This window comes from Numida meleagris, chromosome 1 (assembly GCF_002078875.1).
Source record: "Numida meleagris isolate 19003 breed g44 Domestic line chromosome 1, NumMel1.0, whole genome shotgun sequence".
Classification (NCBI taxonomy): domain Eukaryota; kingdom Metazoa; phylum Chordata; class Aves; order Galliformes; family Numididae; genus Numida; species Numida meleagris.
In genome coordinates, this window is record NC_034409.1 from 100,556,685 (window position 1) to 100,577,800 (window position 21,116).

Sequence of the window (21,116 nt, forward strand, 5' to 3'; positions counted from 1 at the left end):
ATATACATTAAAACACTATTATACAAACTGAAAGAAAGGGGGGAAAAAAAAAAGGGTGTTCCAGAGGGGTAGGTGTGCCACTGCCAGCACCCCTCAGCCCCTGCCAGGTCTCACTGCCATGTCCCCCTGCACCAGTCAGGCCAGGAGTGCCGCTGTCCTGCAGGAACATCTTTCCCCACCCCTCTCCCACAGTGAGCACCTGACTTCCCTGCTTCAGCAGCTCTCAGAAAAGAAAACTCTCGCCCCAAAGTTCTTTTCTTAATTTATTTATGTAACACAGTGTAGAAAGCTATCAATTCATAAGCAATGGTTCTGTACAATCATCCTGCAGAGGATCCCTGTTAATTTTCGACCAGCAGGCACTTTTCCCCCCCCAAGAAGTGCTCACAATTAACAGGGATTCTTTTTAATATTTTTTTTTTTAAGATCAAAAAGATACATGGAAAAGAAAATAAGGTTTACCTTCCAATGCCTAAAGTGTGCACATAAAACAGGCACAAAGAAACAAACGTGTATTCCCATGATTTCTACGTCACTAATACAGCAGGAGCAACAATCTGTACAATAAAATGCAACTGCAGAGGAAAAGAATTTCAAGAACCCATCTGGAATACTTCTTAAAAAATGTTGTTTGACTTTAAAATGCATAGTGATCAGAAAAGAACGCGCGGCAAAGAGAAGCAGCTAAACCCCACAGACACAGAAAGCATCCCCCATCCATTCTTAAAGCATATTTCAATTAGGACTTAATTTTTTGTCACAAATCACAAGAATAATATACAACTGGCTAAGGAGCTACGTGATAAATAATTGGGAAAGAGAAGCTATCCATGCACTAGTTAAATACAGCTAAACTCTTTACAGTTCACAAAAAACATTCATTAATAATGTAGTGTAAAGACTGAAATGTAAAGAGAGAGAGAGAGAAAATACATTACTGATTTTATTAATTCAAGTTCAGGCATCTACTTGTGTTACAGCACAGCTGTCAAAAGGCGATAATGAGTAAATAATAAAACAGAGTGTTTTTGTTTCTCTCCATATTATTCTATAACTGAACACCAATGGGCAGTGAAGCAATCATTCTGCTGTCCGACTCATGAGGCTGCTGTGGTGTCCTAATTCTGCATCTGTTCAAAGAACTTGTAGGTGGGGTTCTCGTAGCCATTCTGCTGCATCTTGGAGAGGTGGCGCTCCTCTGGCGTCACTGCGGCATCCACCTGTGGTGGGAAGGAGGAAACCAGCTCAGATCCTTGCTCAACTCACAGCACTGTTTCTTCTTTTTTTAAACCATAAAGAGGAGAATAAGACAGCGCTCTCGTGCAGCCCAACCCTCCTAAGTCATTTTAAATTAAAGGTGGCTGGGAAGTGACAGTTTTGCTAGAACTGCAAAACTGACTGACCCAACTCAGCAACACCACCTCTGGATTTTGTAGCCTCTATGATCATCCAGTCCAACCGTCAGCCCATCCCCACATCCCTCAGTGCCACATCCACACGGCTCTTGGACACCTCCAGGGACAGTGACTCCACCACCTCCCTGGGCAGCCTGTGCCACTGCCTCACTGCTCTTGCTGAGAAGAAATGGTTCCTAACATCCAACCTGAACCTCCCATGGAGCAACTTAAGGTCATTCCCTCTCGTTGTATCACTATTATGTGGGAGAAGAGGCTGACCCCACCTCACCACAGCCTCCTTTCCAGTGGTTGTAGAGAGCGATGAGGTCTCCCCTGAGCCTCCTCTTCTCCAGACTGAACAACCCCAGTTCCCTCAGCTGTTCCCCATCAGACTTGTTCTCCAGACCCCTCACAGCTTCACTGCCCTTCTCTGGACACACTCCAGGGCCTCAATGTCTTTCTTGCAATGAGGGGATATGTTTCGCATCTCTCTAGTCTCCTATCATTACTCTTTTTCCTCCTAGAGTATGTACAGCATCTGCACTTGGGATCAACTGGTCTCAAAAGGAAAGAAAAAGCTCACAAAAAAGAAAATAGAAGAAGTGGACATAAGTGGCTTGAGGCTGCCTTCTATTTGTGCTGTAATCAGATCTGTTGCAGGTGCTATAGTTTGAAGGCTATTAAAAGTTAACTGGCAAAAACAAAATGAGGGTGTGAAGGAAAAGCCCAAGCAGCCAAGGCAGAGGGTGAACCAACATCTCACCACATTCTCTGAAACCAGCTTCTCTGGCTCAAAGGTCGTATTTGGTTAAGTTTAGTGACCACAGGCTTGACACGTCTGCACTCCTTAAGTACTTCTACTTAAGAAAAACTGACCTTTCTTGATTACCTGCAAGACAGCCATAAGGACAGCTCAGTCAAGTCTTCTCCACTGAATATTTGCTGCTCCACAAATTACTTCCTCTTTTACTGAATATTACAGTAATATAAAATGCCAATTAGAGTGGGCAAGGGCTGACTCTAAATGTTAATTAGGTATTCTACCTCTGCTGGGAGCTCAATAACTGCTGTGTATTCAAACCCAACCATGGCCCGGCCATCTTGCCAACCAGCTATTAAAACACTCCTGAAGAAGTCTGCTTGTCAACTATTTTACTTGCTCTCACAGCTCTGGCGTTTGACAGCTCTTCGAAGGTAGAAAGTGAATTTTACACTGTCAAAAATGTAATATCGGGAAGGTGCCTCAGACTCTATATTCAAGTACTGGGTACGGGCATTTTCCTGTGGATTTCTGTAAGCGGTGACCTTTAGGAAAAACAGCCATTTCTTTTTGGCGTAAAAATAACCTTTTGGGTAACGGAAAGTACATTCTCTTAAGAAGCCTTATAAAGCAGACAAGCTTACTTTGGCCTTTTAATAATAAAAAAGGAGCAGTATTTATATTTGATACTTACTTTAAATCTACTCTACAACATTCACCTCAGTGAGGGCAGACTATGGCTGTCTGCAAGTTACCTGGTAGCCTGGAGGAAGATAAAAGGTGCGCTCTTCCACGCCTGGGACAATGCAAACCACTCAGCGTGTTTTTGTAGCTCTTCCCTTACTGTTATATGATCGTACCACCTTCCGTACCCACCACCAACATGGATCCTCTCAGAGACATCTTCTATCTTGATGGTCATTTATTACTTAAGGGAAGAAATGCTTCTGTGTGTGGCAAGTATATATGACTGCTCAGATCAACTGGTAACCCTGAACCCATTTTTCCACGTCCCCCTTCTAAATTTCACCCATGTTCCAATCAGCACTGCATTTTCCATGAAATCTCTTTCTTATACAATAATTACACACTTTGGTGAAGCATCCAGCTTGTAAGGTCACATACTGTGTTTACTTGCAAGCTGTTGCAAACAGCCCCCCAAAAATCAATTTTTTCACCTCCTGCAGCATGGGCTCAGACAGTGAGGTACTGCCTAGAGATAGTGCTCTTGCCTTAACTCGCTCTTTCCAGATTACCCTTATGCTAGAAATTAGTGGAGGGATTTATGTTCTTCCCCTGCCTTCTTCCCTTCCTCTCCAGAAGCAACAGAAGAATTTTTTTTTTCTGCTGACAGAATACACGCTTCCCTAGCTGCCAACAACCATTTCAATCCATCAAGGACAGGAGAACCCTGGGAAATTCACAGCTTGCCTCCTCTTCAACCTCTACATGCAGATCCCCAGGACACCTCTGCACAGCCACTTGCTCAGCAGCCAGAGTAAGACCCTGCACTCGCATTTCAAAGTCAACTTTTCCCTCCACGTTGATACACCATCCATAGCCACATGCAGTGAATCAGCTTCTGGCGATTCCTTGACACTATCACCATGCTGCAGACCGCTTGTTTTCAAGTAAGTATTTCCTTGTAACAGCACTAGGGTCTAACAAATCCATTCAATACAGGTCTTGTATAAACACAAACAAGGCCTAATCTTTGCCCTAAGGACCATGCAAATTTAACAGCATCAACTATTTCCATTGTGGCAATGTCACCGCACGCCATCTGCCACCACTGCTGTTGTCACCAAGACGGCTGTGAAGGAAAGAGAAGAACAAAGCAGGGAAAATTACAAGGGCTCCGGATGCTGTTTTAAGCACTTACAGAATGTAAGAATACAATGCACATGCACAGGAAAAGCAACCTTTCCTTCTGCTCTTGAATGGGCTGCTGTCACGCTGGGTCAGCCGTGGTTCTTGTGCACACGAACACTGCTCTACAGGAGTTCTGGTGCTTACCCAAATGAAGAATTGAGAGCCTCACAATTCACAACTAAACCCATTGATAGCTCTACAAGATTCTCTTCTAGCATAACACTAGTGTAATATGAAGCCATGGGGGCTGAGAAATCACAAATCTCCAATCAATACAATCGGGGATCTCCAAGCATCAATACATGCCTGAGAGCATTTTTCTTTCTAATAGGCTCACCCCACTGGGATGGGATGCAAAGGAAGGGTGTGCCCGAACCTGAGCTGCACTTCTTCCTATTTAAGCTCCAGACAACACCGTACAGAGCTCTGTAACATGTTTTAGCTTAAGCCACCCACTCAACACTTCTTATTCAGGAGTAGGAGATATGATAAGCACACAGCATAACCTGCTTGTGGGAAAGAAACAGGGAAAGGTAGCACAACATAAATAAAAATGAATCAAAGGAAGAGGAAGCAGAAGAGACAAAATAATAGATGAGAAACTTAGAAGAAAATCAGGGAGAAAGAGATTAGGAAAAAATATGAGGAAGGATGGTAGAAATCAGACTGAATTTTTAACATCCTTGAACAATATTCTGTACCAAAAAGCCCCGCTTTTATAACTTGTTCACAGAGGAAGTCCAATAACCTCTGAAATATGGCATTTATAGATGAAAGGGATTTATTGAGGCTTCCGCTTGCAGACTTACTCGTTTTTTTAAATTTCCCCTTTAGCCTTTAAAATGACTACTGCTGGTGCTACCTCTCTTTCCTACAGCTGACAGCCACACGCTAATCCATCTCACTGCCAACCTACGTGCACTATTGCTCATCCTGAATGTCTTCTCTTCTACTCACTTTTACCCATTTCGACTGACAAACTGTTCCTCTCTTTTCCTTCAGCCTTTGTCCTAGGTATTGCTCTGTCAAACTACACGCCTTGACCTTGGCTATCTCCTTGTCAGTAAATCACTAAAGCCCTTTACCATTTCAAGAAGCTTTTTGCACCCATTATAGAGGTGGCAGAAGTTGAACACAGCATTTAAGAGGTGTGGGTGCTTTCATGCTGCTGAGAAGCAATCTAGACGCCTCTCTGTTCTACAATGTGATGTCTCCTGAGAAAACAGCTAGGTCAGGTAGATAACCTCTTTAAAGAATGTCCATCTATCCCCTCCTGCTACTGCCTATAAATCTTTCACACAGAAAATCCTAGTGTGGGGTCAGGAAGATGGCAATACTGCAGGAAAATTTACATGCTGCCTCTACACATGTGGGACAGGTGAAAATCCCAGACAGGATGTGCTGGCAGTGCTCAGAGATGTGATGAATACAATACTGTCCTTTAAACGATGGTACATGGATGCTGCCTAATACACATCTGCAGATTGGTCACTGAGATATGGACTGCGGAGAGTATTACAACAGTTGTAATGGCTCCTTTGCTACTGCTGTGAGCCCTCTGCCATTGCCTCTCCCCACAAGCTGCTGCTGGAGGTGCTGCTGCTGTAACAGACAACAAATGAGCTTCAAAGCTGAGATACCGAATGAGGGTGAGTTGTGACAGTTCGCTGCAGTCTGGAGCACGGGAGGTGAGAACCTCTCTTTTTTCCACCTTCTTTTACGGAGTCGGCTGAGGTGGGTGCACCAGCAAAAGCCATCTTCAACACGTTTGCTGGAGTGCAGCGTACACATACAGCAAGTCATTTTCCACCACACAGTCATTCGTTCACTTAACTCTGGCAGTCCCTTTCATGGGGAGGCTGAACCACTTTGAAACATTTATGTTATCAGACTTGAAGAAAATTATTATGACACTTCTTCAAAATAGGACAAGTATATTCCTCCTTAGAGCTTCAAAAAAGGCTAACGGGATTTTTAATAATGACTTGTTACAGAACTCACAGATGAGAACAAGTATGACAGTCTAAGCTGACTTTCAGGAAGATATGAATACAGGTGAATAGGACCCGTTTTGCAATTTTGCATCCATTATCGCAGACAAATTCTCACAGTAACTTCTGACATGCAACACACAGGTTTCAAGATTTGTTAAAGCATACTCAGTCGACCCAGAGCTCACATGCAGTTATTTTTTTAATCTATTTTAAAAAGAGCTTTTGCTCTTTTGTGCTTTTTGTACTTGGCATATTAAAGACACATTAATCCTCTTTAGCATGGAAAAGCTAAATTTTGAGAGCATTTTAATATTAAACATCTATTTTAAATGTCCTCTGCATGTTGTGTTCTTCTCAAAGTGCATGCTATAAAATTTTCCACACCAGCTTAGGACAAAATGTTGTGTCTTTCTTGCAGGTGGAAAACTCACACAATGAAGCTACGCAGTCTGCCAAGACTACAGAGCAAGCCTGGCAGAAAGAAGAATCCATCTTACCTATCAACGCCAAACACAAAGCAGGAAATCTACAAGGCAACACTATCTATGGTGTGCTAATAAATCTTAACTTATATTCTCAGTAGAACTTCATGCTCTGTTTTTATTCCCTAAGAGATGCTGTCATCTTGACATGAATTACTCGTTCAACTTGGGCTTGCTGTTTCTAGTCCAATATTTCCAAGTTTACCCTCACTGAAGAAAGCTCGTAAGAATCTATGATTATTTTTGCCACATCATTCCATCAGGAGAAACGCACCTGAAATTTTAAGGCCATAGTGCCACAACGATATGTGCTCATTCAATGTCTGGTTCAGAACTTTGGCATAAGAAGTTTCCTGACAAACTTCTGTTGTCACTAAACTCAGTCAGAGGAGGGTCTCAGCTGAGGCAAACCCAATGTACAGCCGTGAGCTTCCTTCCACCACCTCTAGGTGCCAGCTCAGCATGAGCTGTGTTCAGCTCTTTGTCATGTCCCCGGGAATGCTGTTTTGGCAGGGAAATGCACTGACTCCGACCTCACACCTCAGCTGACATATAACCGCTGGCAGCAGCAGTCAATGGTTTAGAATTAAAACCGGTTTGAATTTTCTACCAAATGGGTTGGAAGCTTTCATAGGGAAAGTTAAGGGTGAGATTCTTGCTTGCTGTTCTCTGTAACTTGATCCAAAATTCTGTACGGCTAGCTGTGTGCTCCAATCTCACCCCAAACTATTAGTGCTCTTCAAACTGCATCTCTTTAGAAGGTTTCACACCAAACAGGCAATTATAGCATGGACACAGAAATGTGCAAACACAGAATAAGACAAAAGCTAACACAAATATTTTTAAGACCCTTCAATGCCCCAGACTATGGAATATACGCATTATGAAGCACATATGTACCCATGAGGAACCAATCCAAAGTTCACTTGACTCAGGATGAAACCAATGTAACCGCTGACAAGAACAAGACCTGGTTTCAATCTAAAATTTAAAATATCAGTTTTGGAAGATAAGAACATAAATGTCCGAAGTGCTGATGTAAGTATTACCTGCAAGTCAGGTACTGACACAGCAAATTGATACACAGGTATGGATATACATGGGGAAAAACACTACAGGACTCCCTTTCTGGGTCTTACAATTTAAGTTTTGCTCTGTATAGAGATCTTTTCTTAAAACCAAGCAACACAGGAGGTATTTTAAATGCCTGTAAATTGGCCAGAAATTTACTTAGTAGATTGGGAAGAAACAAGTATTTTCATCTTTTAAATCCCATGTAGGAGTGCTGTATTTTATTCGTGTTTCTCAAATCAAAATCTGTTTGTGGCAAAGGTAAATCTGGTTTAGAGAACAAAAAGCAATAAAGTTTCTGTAAGGGAAAATTCTTGTAGTATAAGAACAATCCACAGCAGATCTGCCTCATACATTTATCTGCAAACTAAATGAAGAAAACTGCGTGCAGGAATTCCCACCAACAGTAAAAACAGATTTTTCCTCTTGTGCAGTATCATTGGCTACTGTAACATTTCCTATAAGATCAACTTTTACAGTAAGAGGTGATTGGTCTGGGATAGTTCCAGAATAGATTTTTGCGGTTTTGCACCCAACTTAACATGGTTTATACTGTGTCCAAAATTGCAAAACGAGGGAATTTAATTCCGCTCTGCTAGATGCTACCTCTCAGGCTGTGAGCATAAGGCCAGCCAAAGCTGCGGTTTCTTTGTAAACAGGTGTACAGAGCAGTGTGCTGACTGCTGTACACGTGACGCCACTTGTGCTTGGTGGTCTTTTCTTACCTCCACAACCCCGTGATGAATAGATGTGTACTGCTTCTTCTTCAGCATCACCAGAGTAATGACAATCACCGTCGCTATGACAACACCTCCCACCATGAGTCCAATGATGGCACCTTTATTTGAACCCACGTCTTCAGCAAAGAACACCTACAAAGAAAAACAAAAGAAGGAGGATAAGAAAAACCTGAGTACTTGGTTCACTTGTCTAGTGACCACAACGATAAAACGCCTAATGGAGTATCAGTAAGTAAACACTTCGTATAACCTGAATTATTCAAAAGTGGTTCACTGTACCACAAAGCTCTCATAGTTGAAGAAGACGTACAAAAGCAATTTAGGAAAACTGTTTTGCCTCTGGTGTAGTAGTGCTGTGGCTAAGGGGAAGACATCTCCAGTTCTCTGCTTTGCATGAGACTTAATGAAAACAGAAGAGTGAGAAGTGGCTTTTTGGGTAAGCAAGTAAAGATAATTGCAAAATGACAGACGTGTTTGCAGACCAGGGAGCATACAGATATTTGGCATGTGGATCATGAAATTGTTCATAAATCTACGTCTGCTAGGCTTGTTTGAACTACATCTGACGCACTTCAGTAAGGGAGCAGTGAAGACCTTTAGGATAACAGTGAAGCTGGCATGCAATCAACCGGGAGAAAATTCTCACACCAAAGAGATGAGGGCCCAGAAAACACAAGAGTGTTGATGTAAGTGAGCAGGCAAAGGACACAGCAAGATTTTGCAGAGCAAAGGGAGAATGAGCTACACCTGGATGGCAACAGTACTCACGCATGACCTACATGATGTGACGGTCATGTGAAAACCAAAGAAGATTCTCTTGAACTGTGTGTACTGATAAGGGAAGTCAGCAGACAGCAAGACGCTTTACTACACATTTAGTAAGACCGGGTGTTAGCAACAAGAGCAGACATGAAATGTGAGCAATTGTTTTCACTGTCCCCTTTTGTATTCAGAGTAAACATTGGATTATTTTACATTTATGCATGCTTTACAAACCTTTTGTCCTCTTGTCAGTATGAGACTTTTATTATTATTATTTTTACCAAAATGGGCAAAAAGGATTAGAGAATAAATTACATTCCCAGAATTGTAAGACGACCTTACTCTGAAAGACTAAATACTTTGACAAGTATTTAACAAAAATGCAGAGGGAAGCAGGAAACCAGCTGAGAATTATAATGAGCTGTATAACATTTGCAGTCTTCAAGAAACACAATCTTCCTCAGAGAGGTATTAAAACAGCAGTATAAATATTTATATTGTTCCTAGTTGTAAGCAAGAAATACATTTCAACAAAGTTAAGAATTCATTACAAAGTACACACAATAGATGGTGTCGGCATAAGCTGATGTGAACTAATAATTTCTTCTCTCAATTTTACCTGCACAGGAATGGAAGTCTTACCATGCTACTTCAGAGCACTGTGAAATGCCCCAGCTAATATATATGCGCAACAGAGGAAGGCCTTAAGCACTTTGAGTCATGAAAATCAATTTAACGTAGAGCTAAAATGTGAGCACCCACAAAGGAGAAAATAACTGCAATTTCAGAAGTTTGCATGTGAAATACAACGCAAAGCTGAATTCAAGGCAATATCCTAAGGAGACTGTTTCAGTAAATCTTTCCAGGGCACAGAAGAAAACACAGATGAAAGTATTTTCTGCTTACTGCTTTTAAATTAAAGCTAATGGAGAAGGGAATCGGCTAGGATACGGCATGCAGTAAGCAAGCAGTGCGCTCCAGCACTTTCTCAACAGTATCAGACTCCTTGCTCGGTCTCAGCTGAAAAGATAACTTAGAGGACTGCTTGCTGATTTTTAAATAATGGCTACAGCTATCAGCAAGAAGCATGGCATTAAATGCTTTAAAAAGCGTGAAAGGTCCCATTTTAAGCATGACACAGATTGCCTGAGTGCATAGCCTACAACGCATTCCCCATCAGCTACCACAGGCAGGGCAGCTGGCAGCTCCAAATGGCCGCTGTCAAACCACTTAAACACTAAAGGTCGCTGCAGGGAAGTGTATGTGATGCAGGATCAATAACTAACGAACAAGTGTCTAAAAATGCACTTCTGCAGGCTCCTTCCCTTCAGTAAACTCACAGGGTATTTCTCCATCAGGATGTTTAACTCATCTGAGCTAAGCACGCCAGAATTTCCCAAATTAGCACTAATGCATTTTGGATTAGCTCATCAAACTGGGAATTCTCAGTTCTCAGCATCAAAGAGACAGCAGAATATCTTTTCACACAGTGATTGCCTAGTTCAAATGCAAATCTGAGTCCCATGTTAATTTTAATTTTCAGCACTACTTAGCTTTAAGAATATATTAAGAAAAAAAGCTTTCAAGTTTAATATGATACTGAAAGTCACAGAACTGAAATCTCATCATGTAATGTACCTTTACAAAAGGGGAAGCAGAAAAGTCAACATTGCTGTACTTCATTACTTATTAAGGAATTGAAGAAAAGCTTTTAGAATATGCTTATTCTTACTTACATAGCTTTTGGTTGTTATTTTTGTATACTTAAGAAATACAGTTCAAGGAAGGAATGGTATATTTATCCCATTTGCCCTTAATCTGTTAGTAATTCAATACAGCTTATGGAACAAAACACGCAGATGCACAAAGCTAAAGCAGCATCCTCTTATTCCAAGCAGGGGATCTTGTGAGAGGTTATGCTCCACGGAGTTCAGCTCCTTCATGCCCTGCTCCCATCTGTTTTGAGAGAACAGGAATCTATTCCTGAATAGGTGTCACTCTATTTCTAGCTGCACCATGCTGTGTCTCCATGTGACTTTTTTTTTTTTCTTTTTAAATTTAGGTAGCATTTTCTTTCTCTGTATCTCTTCACTTTAGCTATGTGACAAGGGGAGATGGACGGCAGGACAGTATTGCCCAACTACACATCTGGCCACGTGGTGGTGTGAGTGGAAGAACAGCCAGAATTTCCTCTTACATAAGAATTACTGGCTCTCATCTTCACTACTGAAATTATTCCAGCTTTACTTCTATTTTAGAGAGAACCACTGGAATCATTAGCTATTCACATGAAAACTTTTTGTTGACAGTTTCAGCATCCACCCAGAGGAAACAGGACCAGAGCTGACCCCCAAGTTCACATCACGTTCAGCAGTCCACACCACACAGACAGAGCACCATCTGTTCACTCACCAGCTTTTGATGATGCACTTCATATCCTGAGTCATGTCGGAACTCCGCATCCATCTTTACTTCAGATACCTCTTCTGTTTTTACATTGGTCAAGCCAGAACCTGCATTGCAACGCAGTGACATTCCGTTAAAGTCATCGACCGAATCGCACTCTGCTTACCTCCACCAGTACAGGAGCAGAAGGCAACGGTATCATTCACACGGAGGAGGTGTGATGCAGCGTGAAAGGGAACTGGGAGGAAAGTGAGGTACGTCTGACATGTCAGTCACTGAGGTGACACAGAATGAGCTGGTAAAATTTCTCCTCTGTTAGTGTTCCTTAATTCTCTGCAGCTATGCTGGTACAAGCATCAAAGGCTTTCAGTACGAAACACGGCAAGAGCTAAGCTGCCAGGGACCAACACAGTCTCCTGAACTGGCTCACAGGATGCAGATGGATCTGCCCTGACAGCCTCTTTAGCAATGTCAAGCAAATTTAGCGTTCAGGCTGAAATCAGTTTCCTCCCTAAGCTCAGGCTGCTCTGAGTTAAAAACACATACCAGTGGTGCGAGGTGGGAAACCCCATATAATGTGAACCTGTATCTTATATGCAAACACACATAAATAACTCACTGTTAATGTCGGTGAAGTTTACAGAATTCTTACCCTTGTATTTCAAACTGCTCAGAACTGACTCCTGCCTAGGAGAGAACCCTATCTCATGATTAGAAGCATAAAGCAAAGCAAGTAATGACAGCTTGAAGAGATTTTAATTGCAGTTTGCAGACCTGCTCTCCCCTTACAGGTGCAAAGGGAAGACGCTGTGCTTGCCTAACTGGGAAGAAGGGCAGGACTTTCTCTGTAAGGTAGCCTTTGGAGAGTGAGCCAGACTTAGAACAGCTGAGCAGTGCATCCTTTATGTACACCTATGAATATTATGTCCCAAAAAACTGGCTCTGGCTTGTAGAGAACATACGGATATTCACATAGCTGGCTATTCCCCTTCTCATTATAACTGATTGACATTTATATTGCTTGGAGATACAAACATTGCAGAAACATGGTGTTTATGACAAGTTATTTCCTCACCATCCGACGTGATAAGAACCAACAGGTTCATATTCCTTGTCTGTATTTATTTTTGCGTTTTACCAACCCCCGCGGATTCTTAGTATTTTGGGCTGATCATAAGCTCTGATGCAGAGCAAAAACCTCTTCTAAATTCTCAGCAATACTGATTGTGTTCCACCACCTTTCTGGACTGTCAATACATTCTTGAAGACTTCCATGTGCCAATGAGCTTCACAGTCTGAAGTAGCACTGAATGAAAGCATAATTGCCCTTTTATTGCCTTTGAACATGCATTTTTTTTCCATTAAATACTGATTTAGTTTTGTATTATGAGACAGTGAGAACCTTCCCAAGAAATTCTACAGACTGCACTGACAATCTCAATCTGTGGTACTGATCTTGCTTTTCACAATAAACCATAGAAAGGTTAAAACAAGAATAATCTTCACACAGTAGATTATTTACGGTTATTTTCTGGAACAGTCTGACTGCCCCACAAAATCTATCTTCTTTTTAAGGAATAAAGCACTTCAAAGATCTCATTTTTTTAAATTAAGCATCTGATTTTTGATGCCACATTACACTTACTGACAAGTATATTATGACACTTATACATAAGAGGCCATTTCTAAATGCAAGAACAGTGAAGTACTTAAGGAACTGCAGTTTGAAAACAAACCAAGATGATCTGTCAATGAAATGGAAATGAAGGAAATAAAATCCACATGGTGCCTGAAAAGAGATTTAATTTTCTATACTTGAAGCAGCTACGGTTAGCTTTCCAAACTAAGAACACCATTCACTCTTCTTTGTGCATGATCCCAAAATGTCCCCTATACCTTCATCAAGAAGTGAAGAAAATGAGTACACTTATCTGGCCACAATGAGGCTCACATTTTCAAACCCTCTGCTTCTTTGTTGTTAGGATGAAATGGGGGAAACAATAGTGACATAGCAGTGTTTCACACAGTTTGAATTGCTCCCAGGTGCTTGCTGCTGTCCATGGCCACACTGGCTGCTCCTCAGCTACAATGGCCAAACCACCATGTGGAAACTCCGCCATGACAAGGACTGCGGGAATTGTACAACTCACTTGCTACAGCCGGCAAATTCACTGAAAATACTGATTTGAACACATACATACACATACATATTAGTGAAGAATCAACTTAAGTTTTGTAGAGAGTAGTCCCGCTCCCGAATCTCTCTGAGGTCACTGAAGAGCTAGCAAGCACGTGGGAAACAGTGACCTGGCTCAGAGTGAATCTCCATTTCCAAAAACAACTGAGAAGATCCCTCGCCAAAGCTGTGGCAGAAGCTAAGATGGGAAGGATTACAAAGGAAAGTCCTACTTGACTTTCCATAACCAATTAAAAGACAGGAAAGAAAGTGTAAATATACAATCATTTTTCACAATGGAGGAAAATTACCAGCTGAGTGTCACAAGGATTTGCGTTGTGCTATTTGCAGAAGTGATCAGAATAATGGTGTGAATGGTGCAGTGACAAAGTTTATTGAAAAAAAAAAAGTCAAAGTAAAACCAACTGCAAGAACAGCACGAATTCTGAGTGCACAATAAAAGGAAAAGGATATTTAATGTTGACATAACGGAAAGCGGTGAACGCAGGGATAAAAAGCCCTAACTATACATACACAACAATGGGCTCTAAATTGGCTCTGTTCCACCCAGGACAGAGACCTTGGAGTCACTGTGGATAATTTTCTGTGAGCACTTGTCTCAGTGGCAGTCAAAAAGACAAAGAGAAAGATAGAAGTAATTATGAAGGAACAGAGAAAACAAAATGTCATTACACCACTATACAAATGATGCAACCTCATTTTACATATGGCTATCAGTTTTTGACACTCAACCACATGAACACAGAAGAACTAGAAAAGATACAAAGCAGGGAGACAACCACTGGTATGGGATGGTTTCTGGATAAGGAATGACTAGACAAATCAGGAGTGTTCAAACTGGAAAAAGACACTACAGACATCGATATGACTGTGAACGACAAGGAGAAAATCTACAAGAAGTGATTCATTATTTCTCCTATGGAATACAGGACAGCAATATGGTTATTAAATAGTGGATTAAAGACTAACATAAGGAAGTGTAATGAAAAACTGGACTGTGGAACTCATTGGCACAAACAGTAAGAACACTCAAAATACAAAAGAACAAATGCAAAGAAGAAAAGTTCATCTAGGGTTACTATCACAATGGTGAAAATACAATTTCCAATCCTGGAAGTCTATCAAATGTTGGCTGCCAAAAACTCAGAGGATGTGCTAGGAGTAATAAGGCAGAGGTGAAATCTCTAAGTATTCCATAGACACCACTGCCAGAGGCATGATAATGGACTTGGGTACCACTGCTCTTGGGCTCTGATCACAGTTATTGGAAGCAAGCTATGATAGCTTAGACAGTGGGTCTTTGTTAGCTTCAGTTAAACAGAGCCAAACACCTCAGGCAGGAATTACAGAAGTACCTCAGATTTTTCAAAGGTAGTAGAAAGAAAAGCTTTAGGGTCTTTCTCAAGGTTTTATTGGAGATATGTGATGTAAACAGCTGTCTAAGACCGCTGTACTCATTCAAATACAAAAGCCAAGATAAAAGAAGGAAAATGGGAGCAACAGCCTCACTGCAAACTCACAACTAATGATAATTATTAGTGCTTTTTCTTCTAAATTACATACTATCTCTAGGGAGTTGCATTCCTAATTACTCCCATTTTAAAATGCTACAGTGCAGCTGGTAAATATTTTAACTTGCATCTTAGCAAAACTGACAAAAACTATTTAGCCATCAAAACCACAGTCTTAAAAGCATTCAGTAAAATCCAACAAAATGGGCTAGTTAAGATTATACTTTGATAAAATAAAACCGTTTACTAACAATAAATGTGTGCCAAGCAATTGTATATGAAACAGAATAAGATTTAGCTTTTTTTTCCTTGTTTTGCCCTTGACTAATTAGGTTTGTTGAATCATGGTCTTTTAATTATATTGCTGTTAATTAGCAATGTTAACTGCTTTTATACATACACACGTTTATACATATACACACGTACACACACAGGCACATACACAGAAACATATATTCCAAACAGCAAAGAGCAGCGTATGTAAATTTAATTGTTCCTTGCCCTAACAGGAAACAAAAAAAACCCAAAACAAACAACAACAACACCACCACCAATAAAACATGGAGTTAAAAACTACTCTGATGAAATAAAGCAAGGCAGCTGCTTTGAGGAACATTCTACCCTCACACAGATGAGCTTCTGTTTGTGTAAATATATATTTAAGCTTAATGAAGGACAAGAATGAATACGATACAATGAATTCTACCAAGAAAGTACTTAGGTGAGCACTACTTAGTACACTTCCTGTGCCTGTGACTGGTTCACCAACTGGTTGAATAACAGATTAGTGAGATTTTGTTCTGCAAGGATCTGAAACAATCTTAGCCATGTCTAAGGTCTTCCAGTTTTAGAGTGAAGTACAGTAGAAACTGCCAGAATTGGATGGTCTCTACATAGAGGGGGGCGTAAGGAGCACATTTAAAAATGGTTTGCGCAATAGATCTAAGTACAGAATTCAGGAAAACATTTAACTCCATGCCTGCAAGCTGTATTTGAGGAGTGTTAAGAAAAAATTTGTTGAGTCAGAGCCTGTCATTTTGGTCCTTTCATTTTCCTCATGCATAAAATTAAGATTATATACTCACTTTAGTAAAGATAACTCAAGTATCAGTGAGGAGGAAGTACCTTTAAGATTGCATGTATCCAAAACTTTCTGGTCTCTCCTTGGAATTTATAAAATGGTGGTTTGCTTTTACTTCATGGATGACTACAGGGCTCTCAAATTGGAGAAAACAGTAAATATGTGCAAACAATTTTTTTTTTCCAATAAACTTTCAAATCTTTTTAAAAGAAATCTTTTTTAAAAAGAAAAAAAGAATCTTGCTGGAACTACCTTGGAAACATTTTTTTTCTAGAAGACCAGAGATAATTCACACCTGTGTAAAAACAAATAATCAAAACAAGTACAATTTGGTAACCTTTTTCTGGCATGCCAATACAGATGCTGTGCAGGTGCATACGTGACTGTGTTCAAAGTTAACTACCTAAAGAAAAAAAATCCACAAGATTTTTATTTAGTAGCTGAAGACAGTTGGTTTAAGAGCGCTGTATTGAACTAACATCATTAAGACCAGAAAAAGACATGGCAATTTTTGGCAAGAAAATCATAATTTCCTAAGCTGCCCCATGCCCCCACCTCAGACAGACTGCAGCATATGTGCTAATGACTCTGCAGAGCAGTCATTAGGCTTACAGAGCCTCTGCAACTGTGCAACACGTGAATATGATCTACCCTGAGCAGAGCTACGGCTATTTTCTTTATCCTTGAACTTCAGAAAATCTGCTGATATTAAGTAACATCCATTCTAATGCATACTTTTAAATTGTTCCTCTATTCCCCTATTTTACTCTATTTCCATAGATCAGACCTGCTGAGTTAACGTGACTAATAGGGAATTTGCATATATGCATCTGGATGTGTTTTTACATATGTTTTTACATCTCTCTCTATATATAGAGACAAAATGAAGTTACCAGTAATTACTCAAAATTCAGCTGCAAGAAATTAAATTTTTATCCTGCAAAAGTGATGAGGCACTATTGAAAAAGCTCTTACAGTTAGACTGTCAGCTAAAGTGGCATTCATATTTGCAGCTCTTCCTGTGGAAGCTTCCATGTTTTCAGACTGGACTAAATTCTTCTGTCTCTCTGTATGAAGCAATTTATAAATGGCGAGAAACATGCCATAAGCCTCTTAACATTTCATGGTATATTAATAAACACAGTTCAATGACGACTGCTTAGCACATCCAGATATCTGCCTTCTCTTTGACCTTTTTATTAACTCTGTTTATTTCCTTCTGGGAAGGAGATGACAGGAAATAGATTTAGGATTAACTCATTATTTTTGTTAACACCGTTGTGAATTAAAAAGGGGAAGCAAAATGTGTGGAAGCATTATGCTCCTTTTCAAATACCAGTGTGAATTGTTGCAGATGTATCTACACTAGAAAACAGGGATTCCCCCTGAATTCAAGCTTCAGCTGCTGCTAGTCAAGGAGGAATGCAACAGAGGTGGAGATTCAGACCACTCCCACTTGAATCTTAGTGAACACTTTACACTTGGTCCTTCCTCATAAGCTTTCAGGCTACGGACTGTACAACTCTTCACACTTCCAGCCTTTCCTATTAGGTTGCTTTGTGGTTGCTTTTTTTCCTTTTTTGAAAGAGAGAGAATGATGTGGTGAAGTAACAAGACTCTAGTTATCATAAATACTACAAACAACTAAGTACTTGCTCTGCTCATCCTTTCTGTCCTGTGACCAAACAATCTCTCTTGTAGGAAAGGGACAAATCTCATCTGCAGGATCTCGAGCTGTTGTTAACAAAAGTGCAGTATTTGTTCTAAGAATGATGTATGGGGCAGAAGTAGTAAGAAGTTAATGGAAAAAGGATGTGTGTTAGTATATTTGTGTTGGTCCTTCAAGAGCCAATTTTCTCCAAGGATTTTAAACACCTAAAGCAACTAAAAAACATTCAATGGATTTTAAGCCCAGGCTTGGACGACTGCAGGTTGACATGAAAGCTGTATTTTAGCCTTGAAGAAGCTGGTATCTAGCTAGTTCACTTGAGCAAAACAAGTAGAAGCATAAACTGAAAAGTCAAGACTACAACAACGGCAAAGCTTTTGGGAAATCAACAGGAATGCAGGCAATTAAAAGAAAACAGAAAGTTACAAGCAGCTGCGTGTATTAATCTGACTCTGGGCCCTCAGTTAATACTTTGCTATTCTGTAATAATACCCTCATTTTTCAGACTTTTATTCCTGAAGAATAGCTCCAAACTGTACAACCACTACATTAAAAGTACAGCGACTGCAAAAAAAACCTCTTTTCCTCTTTTAACCTCTAGCATAGATGTGTTATTTTTAATTAGCAAGTACAGCCATTTTAAAGCACAGTAATTTTTAAACTGTTAGAATCTCTCTGTATTTTACAGTTTAATTAACGGTCCTTTTGCTTTCCACAATTCCTAGTTTATGACAGCTATTCAGACTGATACCATTTTTTTGTTAAACTGAAATTCTAGCACAGATAAGCTGCTATTAAAAGATGATGGAAAATCAGATGGGCATTTATAGCCAGAATTTGTGTCAGTAAGGACAAATTTGCAGAAGCTGGACATGGTGATTAAAGATGTAAGGATAAAGGTCTACCAGGAATGGTGATGAGAGTACTTTTTGCTTCCTATTACAATACATTTAGCACTGATATAAGAATTTTGATGCTGTGAAATCTGGAATGCAGGCACAACAGCCAGAGATTTTGACCTCTCTAGTGAAGTGACTATTCGTCTTCTCAGAGGAATGCAGTGTGCATTCGTGTGCATCCTTGTCCACCTGGAGGGATTCAGTCTCTTTGCCAAAAGTAGAACAACGGCCTCTGCACCACTTAAACCGTGCTAAAATGCAACAACTGCTGCAAAGACCTCTGCATGATACTACTTTTAATCCATGTGCTTTCCTTAATGCAAAACCTCCTGCATCTGCTGGAAATTTCAAGCCATAATGCCCACACATTGAAATATTTTTATGTCTCCTTAGTAGTCTATCCTACACATTGACAAACATCACTCATGGCATATGCTAGCCATACTTCTCACACTGTTTGTATAACACCAACCAACAAGGTGCTTTAACACAATAGCCTAAAAAATCCCTTTTCCTTCTGAAACTGGAGTGGGGCAGCACGAGAAAATTCTTTCCCTAGAGAAATGACACCAGCAATTTCCATCACTTGTATGTGAGGGGGGATGGTAACAGAAGAGAGAAAGGAATAACTGTTAGTAATAAACATGGGCCTCATAACAGGGGATTCTTCATGAAGATTGAAATTTAAAAGGTTAACCATCACAAACTTGAATACTCAGAGAGCTCTTTACCAGGTTACAGGCTCTCTTCATGAAATGAATTAAGACTCTAAGCACAACAGAGTTATCAGACTCCTAAAGCAATGCTAGGAACATGTCATCTGGCCAGCCAAGGCTATGTTACAGCCTTGCTGTAACATATGGTCTTATCTCATTCCCCACTGTAGCATTCACTGTAGTCAGTATACATCAGTGAGTTATCAGAGAGATTTAAACATGTTAAGGTGTTGCCCATAATGCTTTCCAGTGGAAGTTCGGAGGAAAAGATGAAGGGGAAAAGCAGTTTGAATGAACAGTTTGAACTGATCTGAAAAAAGAAATAACACACAAAAAAGATGATGTGACACTGAAATAATTCTGATCCTAAAATAAACGGATCTAATTTATGTGTTAGAAAATAATCTGAAATTAAAGCTTGTTTGTGCTTGCTGTAATCAGGCATTTCTAGGTATTCCTAAACAGAGATGAGGGAAAAACAACCTAAAAAGCAAAAAATTAATATGAAAAACAATCTTTTACTTTTGAAAATTGAATTTGTCCAACAACTCTAAACATTTGCAACCTGACTTAAGCTAGTCAAACTAGGAAGACACAGGTACCTACCAAGGGCAAATAATCACCTCTTTCTATTCTATAATGGCATGAATATTTGTCTAGAGGTGCCTTAATTGAATCCAGAGGAATAACACACATATCAATTTTTATGTTCCCGCAGTTACCTAAGATAAATATCACTGGGAAAAAAATCTTGATGTCCCCTGGAACTCCTAAATTATATACATGAATTAGTCACAATTTACAAAACACAGTATACTTGTACTGAGGATTAGACATTTCTGTCATACATTCCAAAACTGAAAGTGTTCCCTGCACTCTGGCAGCTCAACGTGAGTGTCAGTTCTGGGTCCCACTCCTTCTGCACGCACACATACTGAATACCGGGGACACAGACAGCACTCACATGGTCCAGCAGGGTTTTGTGTGCAAACACTTGCCTGAAATACCAGCTGCTGGTTCATGACATGGCATTACATTTAAATAAAGGGTTATACCAAAGAAAAGGTGGTCATTTCAGCACAAGCAGACCATGCTGGGAAAACACAGGTTAGGTAAAAAATTGTGCAAGTTCTATACCTGGTCGTGTGGTGAGTCCTCTGTCTGCAGCTGGGCGGGCATCAACAGGCTCAACTGGGCAGGTGCAGAAAAGAAACAAAAAGGTAAACAGAAGATAAGCAAAATCCCTCTAGATGATAAATTCAACTGCTCTTCTCTTGGGATAGTGGAGGAGAGACATACTGCATAAAATAAGTTACAAAAGCAACAGCTAGAGAAGATCCGTCTTCAGTTAATGCTGGAAATAAAAAGGGATGTACACAACTGCCAAAGAAAGTCCCACAGCTATGTGTCAATTTTACATCATATTCTGGTTACTGCTTAAAATGAGAAACTATTGAGATCAAAGACTTTCTGTCTGAGGAGTCAAACTATATTCATTACTTGCAAACATCTCTCAGTCACCTGATTAGAAGTGGTAGCAAGAACTGACACCAATGAGT

The 21,116-nt window shown here is 40.2% G+C and overlaps 1 protein-coding gene across 2 annotated transcripts in view; it reads right to left on the bottom strand.

The window, feature by feature from the left end:
• Positions 251-21,116, bottom strand: part of APP (amyloid beta precursor protein) — a 205,621-nt gene continuing 184,755 nt past the window's right edge. For both annotated transcript variants that reach the window (XM_021403733.1, XM_021403724.1), the window contains 4 exons: positions 20,695-20,748; positions 11,491-11,591; positions 8,302-8,448; positions 251-1,220 (listed from right to left, as the gene is read on the bottom strand). In XM_021403733.1, the coding sequence (XP_021259408.1) occupies positions 1,119-1,220; positions 8,302-8,448; positions 11,491-11,591; positions 20,695-20,748 (404 nt within the window). In that variant the 3' untranslated portion in view covers positions 251-1,118. The remainder of the gene's footprint in view (positions 1,221-8,301; positions 8,449-11,490; positions 11,592-20,694; positions 20,749-21,116) is intronic.